The 8,674-nt window shown below is 51.1% G+C and overlaps 2 protein-coding genes across 2 annotated transcripts; both read right to left on the bottom strand.

Annotated features, from left to right (window-relative positions):
• Window positions 1–3,890: 3,890 nt before the first annotated feature.
• VTN00DRAFT_2698 (uncharacterized protein) lies at window positions 3,891–4,556 on the bottom strand (the record flags this gene model as incomplete). The annotated part of the gene is made up of 2 exons (XM_069428938.1): window positions 3,891–4,371; window positions 4,447–4,556. The coding sequence occupies 2 exons, from the start codon at window positions 4,554–4,556 to the stop codon at window positions 3,891–3,893; spliced, it is 591 nt and encodes a 196-aa protein (XP_069283744.1).
• A 3,177-nt stretch (window positions 4,557–7,733) lies between these two features.
• VTN00DRAFT_2697 (uncharacterized protein) lies at window positions 7,734–8,090 on the bottom strand (the record flags this gene model as incomplete). The annotated part of the gene is made up of 2 exons (XM_069428937.1): window positions 7,734–7,810; window positions 7,868–8,090. 2 exons carry the CDS (start codon window positions 8,088–8,090, stop codon window positions 7,734–7,736), a joined length of 300 nt encoding a protein of 99 aa, XP_069283743.1.
• Window positions 8,091–8,674: the final 584 nt, after the last annotated feature.

The raw sequence follows: 8,674 nt of genomic DNA, 5'->3' as shown, positions 1-8,674 counted from the left end.
TAGTCCAGCGCTACTACTATCCAACCCTTGTGCAAATTGTCACACTCAACCACAACAACTGATCAGGCTATAGGAGCACTACTGTTTCTTCCAGAACATTTAATTATGGATTTCATGCCACAGAACATACCGCTTCACGAATTCCCATCAGCACTCAAAAGTTAGTAGTACGGTATACCTAATATAGGGAGTCTTCACTGTAACTCAGTGATGCAAAACATCCACTCATTCAGGTTCGTACTTCTGGAATGATAAGTTGCTTTCTTTTTCTAATTTTATTTTTCAATACAGGCCTGGCAAAGCGGATGAGAGGTTTGAGTACCTTCATCAAGAAAAGTTGTTTCTCCTTTGTTTCCGGAGCTGTCGAAGAATGAGGGAATTCGCGTCAAAATTGTTCTCTATTTATTGACTCGCGCAGCCATTCCAGAGAACCAAAATTCATGTGATTGATAGGAATATACGAGAACGGAAACAACGAACTCGATGATAATCGAAAGAGGCTAGGGAGACAGGAAATACTTTTCGAACGGGGCTAAGGCAGCATATTAATCATATTTGAAGGGAAAACAAGCGCATTTTATATGCTCTTATTTTCATCTTTAGTTGCACAGACTCGCGGAGTACATGACAGCGGAGCACAAAGAAAAGATAGCACTGGATGACATGATAAGACAGACCTAGTTATTAACAATATAATGAAAATAATCTCGATTCTCAGTAGCTCTTGCCAGCTAGGCATACTGCACGTAGGCGTTCAAAATATCTTGATGGTCCAGTTGCTCGATATATATATGTAGGTGACACCATCCATAGTTACGGTCTTGCAAACAGTCTGTTCTTGTTCCACAGAAACATTCTTCTTTGAAAGCAATCTATCTAGTTACATTTTTTTGTCAAAGCTGCTCTGCTGCTGTTACTAGGGTCCTTGGTAGCAAAACAAGACAGTATCCGCACATAAAAAGAACAAGGAAAATCGCTGCAGCTGTGTAAGGTAGATATGTAGCTGATAATTGTCGCCCAAAGAGCATTTAAGGACTCAAAATAGTGAGCACAGTAAGCAATTAGTCTCTCGACACATATAGCAGATAAGATAGAGGCCTGGCCAAAAAGAGGCATCTTGCAACTATAGGTACTTATCAGAGACTAAACTGTGTCGGACTCATTGATCGAGCTGGCTGTAGATTATCCAGATATCTGTAATAAGTTTCTTTAACGTCTGACCTACGGGCATCTCCTTGATATACCCGGTCAGAGGTATGTTTTCGAGGACGAGGCATGGGAATTGTGAATAATGTGAAACAGATATACCTCTCTTGTCTCTTCGGGGAAAGGGCCTAATTGTGGAACACGGAGGAATCATATCCGCTGGCGCAACGCCCCGTTGGAAAAAGTCCACGTCAGTGGCGTCGTACCTTCAGTTCCGTCATACAGTGGCCATTGAATCTCCAGCCAAATGAGAGACCCCTGTAAGACCCTCAAAGTAGAGATTAGTATCGAACTGCATTCAGGATTGCTCGCAAGTCCGCATCCACAATCATTTTGCGTCCTGTCACAGTCGGAGCAAGGTTGAAATAGTGAGTGATATGGCTCGTCTACTCCTGCTGCCTTTCTGGATCAAGAACCAGTGCCATGCAATGTTCTTGTTCTGAAACCATTGTAGATCGAAAAACGGGCCCTTCAAATTGACATAAGAATATGAACAAGTCCAATCACAGTCAAAGTTCCGAAAACATGCCGCTGGATACAGTTGCAAAGTCCATTGTCTTCCCTGAGGAGCAGAGTGAGCCGAGCTGTCCACGGTCTTATCAAAGACGTCAGCTAGATCCGAATCAACATCGTTGGATTAATCCAGACATAACATTCATCATTTCACCGGGATAAAAGTCGAGTCGGTAGATGCGACAGCTGCCAGTGCCGTAATTCCTAGCCACCAAACAGTATCTAATCACCTGAATCACCCATGTAGGTAGTTCGTAGGAGCAAGTTTCCTTTTTCTCAATAATTCCCTCCCATCCACCACCACATCAACTAATTGCAACCCCCTCCACCATCGCGAAATAGCGGAGTTCCATTGTGAATGAAGTCGTGAACCGCTGGTGTTGTTGCTCGCAATCAAAACGGTCTATCATCATCACCTACCTACTAGTATCCTCGGGCGATTCCCGTTCGGTCGATCGATTGATTAGACTTGATTAGTCATCCACTACCCCCCCCCCCCTTTAAGGTGCTATGCTGTTTCTGCCACGTGAGACGGTTCATAAAAGCGGCGGCCGAAGGGGTACAAAAAGGGGTAAGACGAGGCAGACGGGTCCAGCCGCCGGCCCCCAGGGACTGTGGAGGGACCAGATGCCTCATCATCCATGCGCGGGCGGCTCAGGCTCGATCATCGATTGTCGATGTTTCAATTATTATTCCACAACTGGCCCTGCTGGCTGCAACTTGGCTACGTGGACGAGGCTATGTCCTGTCGGACGTCTCCCGTTCGTTCCTTCCTAACACCACCACCACCACTTACCAGTAGTAGAATGATAAATGATGTGGTATTAGGTAGACACGGCTCGCGAGCACGGCCGTGAGAATGACGCCACCTACGGTTGGGAATAATAATAATGATGGAAATGAAGGACCTACCTCTCCGTATATGCCTACCATGGAAGTAAAATATCATTAGTTAATTAAAAAAGGAGCCTGTGTTGCTTTCTCTAGTTCAGTTCACTGCAGTATGTTGTTCCGTCACTCCGTACTCTCATTCGCAAGCCATTAATTATAATTATTATTAGTCCAGAGAGACGAAACATGGGTATAGGATCATTATTTTATTATTATTATTATTATTATTATTATTAGGGACACAACCTTCGATAATAACATGACCGAGCCGTTTGATACATAGTACACTTGGCATGGTTAGTAGGTCGTAGTGACAGTCCCCCGTACTATGGAGTTACGGAGTTAAGGATAGTTTTATTAGGTACTCCGTACGGGGTAAGTAGTAGTAGTGGTGGTGGTACCTACCCTACCTAGATCTAGGTGAACAGTTCGAATCGATAATAGACACTCTAGCGCTGGGGATGGGGGTGGCTTATCAATGATAGCTCGTGACGCGGTATCAATCAAAAATCATTGTACAGATCTGACGGGGGTCACAGATCTGACCAACTACCTACCGGATCCCGTGCACGCACGCTCGGGAGGGGACGCTTGGAGGGCTGAGCGGTCAAACCGTCAAGACTCGACCGTAAACGGCCCCCCTTTTTCCCTTTTTATTATTATTATTCTTTTTTCCTATGCCTTGTTGAACTTTGCTGTAGCCTGTGACCTGTCCGTGTGGAGCTGCACTATTTAGATTATATTATCACCTGCAGGAGCTGAGAGCGCCTGAGCCAACGGGTCCGGGATGACAGGCTCACATTGAGGTACCTGGGTCCTGCTCTTACAGAGTACATGTCTTCATAACCGGGCGCAGCGTCTAGGGCAGCAGGGCTTAGGTTACTAAGTACGGAGTATGGATGTGCCGTACGCAGAGTATATTCTGCATCCGGCTATGGATAGATGTATCATGCACGGAGTACTCCGTACGTGTATGCACATGCTTGTGTCTAGAGCGCCGCGTCAGGATGTAGCCCTTGTGTTCTAAATCCGTTTGGGATACTCGTCTACCTCTCAAGTACGGAGTACTGGACTGGATGTACTACCGCTCTCCACTTGATGTTCTCCGTACAGTACTTTCAGAGACGAGGGATGACTTGATGAGGTTTAGTGGGGCAGTAGGCGTGGAGAGCGAGGTACGGACACGGTGCGTCGGTGCCAAGGAACACAATTAATGACAGGTGGTGAGGAGGACGGCGAGGCGCGCTCCTTTTTGACAGGAGGACAGGACTGCGTAGTACTTACGCGTCGGAGCCACTGGATGACATGACCGGCAACACCGTCCGTGGCAGGTTACGACGCTTGAAAGGCAGAACGATTTCATCGAGTGGCGGGTTATTGGCAAGAACGGAAGTGCTGGGTCGTTCTTTATCCGTAACAGCAGGACCAAGAGAACAAGAACTTCTGCGGAGCTTCGATCGATATCGGCGCAAGTAAGTCGTACGAAGTAGGAGACCTGGAGCAAGCCTCGGTCGGAGCGGGGGCGTTTCAGAACCTGTGAACTCAGTTGTCCCGTGACTGTGCGAGCGGTGGCTGCGATGCGCGCCTTTCCGGTTACGACTCCCAGATGGTGGAGGATGGGGGGTGGCTGTGGAAGGCCGGATTCGAGAAGGTTGACCGACCGGGATGCTAGGCGCAGAGACACTGACTCCGAGCCGCGAAAGGTTTGCCCGTATCGCCGAGGTTCCTTTGTGGTTGATGTCAAGCCTGAAATCGCCCAGCCTGGAGTGGGACTACTGCTTCAGCAGATGACGGAGTATACTCTCTCAAAGGGCCGGAAAGGCTATAGGAGTATACGCGTTTGCGCCCTTTACGGCGCCTTCTGTCTTAGTCGACACAGCCTTGTCGAAACCGTGGAAACTCCAGTGCGTAGTATGTTTTACTTTTGAGTGCTCAGTGGTGGGCATACTGGGTGCAGTGACGCGCATACGACCAAAGATCGAGACAACTCATGATGGAGCACCTGGCTGGGCGGCTTCTGATTCATGCTGTTGAAAGCACCCGTTGGTTGTCCGTCCGCGAGCAGCGATAACCTAGGCATCACGAAATGACAAAGCGCAAAAAAAAGAAAGCTCTCTCAGCTTCGCCTTCGAAAGGCTGACCTGATCCCTTCTCCACAGTTCCTGTCATTGCGATTGCGTTCCACCGTCTGTGTGTCGGCTGCTTTTTCTGCTTAGGTTTTCCCGCAGAATATCTTTTGCTTGAATGCCGTCTAATTGGTGTGGTTTTCGCTTTCGCCGACCGCAGATTAGCCGTGGCTTACCGTCTATGAATCTACGCAATCTCCATCGCTGTGACAGGGGCCTGTGCAGTGATGCTCACAGAGTAGTCGGATCGAACGGAAGAGTCCCAACATCCTAACAGAAATGTGTCCATCGATCTGTACACGGTGACACGGTAGGAGTCTTGGATCTACTCCATGCATGCCTCGCAAAGTTGTGTGATCTATCATTGCACATTCAAACACATTATTGCAATGCAAATGTCCATTACCAACTGACACGTTAGGAGAGGAGCAGACAAGCAAGGAGCCCTGCAGTGTAGCCTGCTCAGGTACCGTGCCTAGCGGGACGCTGCTAGCGCTGCCTTTCTGGCACCTTGTCAAAAGATACCTTTGATGATGAGCAAGCCACCTGCAGCGTAGCCATATTCAGACCTGGTCCGATGATGGGATAATTCCCCCTGCTGGTAGTAAGTCCTCTTGTAGTATTATTATTCCCAGTTATACACTCTGCATAATGCCGCCAATAATAGCACCTGCCACCTGAGCAGTCCAGTGTTTTCCAACGATGTTCTGTTGGTCTATCGGTCTCTGTCTGATCGTCCTGCTATACGGAGCAGTATATTCCATAGTTCAGCTCCGCGGGATTGCCTCTGCCTACTGCGCCCGCAGATACGCCTGATGATGGCTCATGCAGAATTTGACCAGTAGCATCCAGAGCTCGGCTAGCAGAAGATCCTCGGTTTTCATCAACCACGGAAGTTCACCGTTGTCGAAGTCGTCAGACAGCGCCATCAATCTCTGCGGCTCTCTCGATCCTCTCGATCATTCTCTGATGATACCAGATGCCCAAGCGAGCATGGTCTGGAAACGCGTAACGTGGTAATAATCATGAGTAAACGGTACGGCGGTACATCGAGCGGTAGCACGGGACGGTCTCAGACTGGCGGCAAGCCCAAGACCGCCCAAGCCTGTTTGAACTTGAAGTTTTGAAAGCCCTTGCCGGGGCCGACTGACATGATCCCGGCTCGAAAGGGACTAGCTCAGGCGAGCTGTCCGTTACCGTTGTCGTACCACGATACGAGACACGAGGGAGAAGGAACGGGATGATTCGCCCGACCGGTGGCTGGTGATACTTTTGGCCCGTAAGCTGGCGGTGGATTTGTGACGGTGACGGGTAACTTAGAAATTGCTGGAGGGCCAAGGCTGGTCGCTGGATCGCTGCAACCGGGCGTCCTCATGTCTGGGGCTGGTGGCGAGGAGACAGCCATACAGCGTCGGAGATGGCAAGGCCCGGCTCCTTGCGTGGCCCGTCATTGGGCAGGACGCCTTGCTGTGTCCAGCAGAAGTCCTGCGAAGAGCAAAAGTCAAAAAAAAAAAAAATTCCAGAGGCAAAGACCCAAAAGGCAAATCCCGCCTTTACCCATGCCAGACCCAGACACAAGAGTGACAAGACACGTCGGTAGGATTCCCCCTGGATCGCCGCGTACGACACTCCTTTCGCAAGTCCCCGCCCATGCTAGTTATGACTGTTATGCCCAATAAGCCCCGGTCGACGAGCCAACCAACGGCTGCACGGCGAACCGTAGACCGGCTTTGCACAGCACTATCGCATTTCGCGCCTTTTCTTCGCTGGTTCTGGCATCCTTCGCCAGGCAGTCACAACTCCGATCTGGTTCTGGAACTTCCGACCTCGAATCAGACGTCCGACGTTCCATTGTTCCCTTCCTTACGCAGTGATGGCCCAGATCGGCATAGGTGGGAATGCTCTGTCCGACTATCAGAATTTCTCGCGCGCATCCTGGATTCTGGACTCCTGGAGCAACCAAGCGAGAGAAGAGTGCCAAGTTGCAGGCCGATGCATTCGAGATAATCTTAAGGAAACCGAGTCAACGATGATAGTGTTCGTTTCGGTCGACCGCCGCTCCTCTGGACCCGCGCTCGTCTGCGCTGCTGCTGGTTGGTTCTAGCATCCCTTTTTTCGATTTTTGCGTCTTCTATGCCGGCAGTTTTGACTACTGCGTCTGTTGTGCTTTCTCTTGGGCCTTGTTCGCGAGATTCCACCCCGGGACCTGGTAGAGAGCCACACTGGGGAACGTTCGAGATGGATCACCATCGGCTGGGTTGAGTCGGTTGACGGTTCGATGATGAGATGTAAACGAGCATCCAGCGGCCAGCCGCCTTCTCCCGTCTGCGATACGGAAGCCGGGTTCAGCTGTCCATGTCCCCCTCCTTGACCGGTGATGCCCATCCACGCCCGCTCCGTAGGGATTAATTGCTATACTTCTGTAGTGTGGACGCGAGGCGTTGCAACTTGCACCTCGCGGGGGGCAGGCTGTTACGATCGCGGTGAGGGATAGGGGGCAAATCAGAATATGGTTACGAGATTACTCCGTTCGTAGAACCCTGATTCAGAGACAATACGTGCAGGGAAATTCGTCCGGATGATGCAAAGGATGATTACAGAGTTGGGATGTTGATGGGGGAGGGGCGAAAAGGCAGGAACAGAAGATTGCTGAGTTCGACGATCGGATCCCAACACAGCCCCGTCCAGTCGTCTCGCAAAACCCACCGCCTCGAAAGCAGGCGGAGAGCCAACACTCTTCGCGAAGCAGAAAGTCAAACAAGTCCAACGACCCTGACCGTCAATCACGGTCCATCTGAGCGCAGGGCAAGCGGTCACAGGCAGCTAGCTCCGCATAGACTGTGTACCGTAATCACACAACTATCAATATAACCCTTTTGAGCGGGACAGGAGCGAGCATTCTTACTGCATCCAGTGTCTCCTCCGTCGTGGTGCTAGTGAGGTCAGCGAGTTTCTGCGCAAAGGTCGGAGCATCCGCTGCCTAGCGCCATACCCATGTTAGGGACCATGGATGCTGAAGAAAATAATGGATATCATCCCGGCATTTGGCCAACCCGTGGGATATGCAACGCCGTCTACGCCGTAGTCCATCGTTAGTAGTAGTGGCAGCCAAAAGGTTCAGAGTTGACGACCAAGACTGAAGTCAGAGTTCTGCGCCATGGCGACCCAGCGGTGGCCAGGCAGCTCGAGCCAGTCGGTGCGAGGCTGCTTGACCGAGGTGGTACGCGGGAGGAGGCGGTGGAAGTGGATATTATTATTTCGACGGTGGGCACCAGCCCTTCCCTGGGCAGCGGCACACGCGACCGGCGGCGTTTCTTTTCTTGCTGGCCTGTCGTGCCGTCGCCCCTCCCACATACTCCGTCGTCCTTACATACTTGTACGCCGTGTGCCGTCGCCATCGTCTCGTATCCAGAGATCCTCCCGCGCTAGACCTATTCGGGGTGGATGCCCACTGTACATGCCCATACTCGCAGGACGACTCTCTCCGTCCATGCTCCGTCCCCATTCCTGCGCTTCCCTTCCCTTCCGCCAGCGTGACCAGTGATCATACACCGCGCACAAACCCCCTCGTTCTTTCCGCCCTCCCGGCCCTGCCCCCCTTAGCATCGTCGCTGCCATCCTGGGCGGCACACGGCGACGGTTGCAACGCGACGCTAACCCAGTCGGATTATTGGCTTTGATACGGGTCCTCGAAGCCCTAGACACCAAGGAACCGCTCTAGGGCTGCTGACCTGCCCTTGTAGCCTGCATCCACCGCCCGCCGGTGGCTCTGACATCAACCGGTCTTTGATTCTTTTCAAGACAAAGCAGAGACAATCAACTGAACGCCCAAACCGGACCAGTCCAAACAGGCCCAGAAAGGAGGATCTGCCCTCTGGACTTGCTTCTGGGTCAAACTTTGTCAGCTCCTGGCACCACGACTCCGGACAAGTACTAAC

The sequence above is a fragment of the Thermoascus crustaceus genome (genome assembly GCF_041956765.1).
Source record: "Thermoascus crustaceus strain CBS 181.67 unplaced genomic scaffold VTN00scaffold_10, whole genome shotgun sequence".
Lineage (NCBI taxonomy): Eukaryota > Fungi > Ascomycota > Eurotiomycetes > Eurotiales > Thermoascaceae > Thermoascus > Thermoascus crustaceus.
The sequence above is the reverse complement of the archived record's forward strand: the minus strand, read 5'-3'. Positions and strand labels throughout refer to the sequence as shown.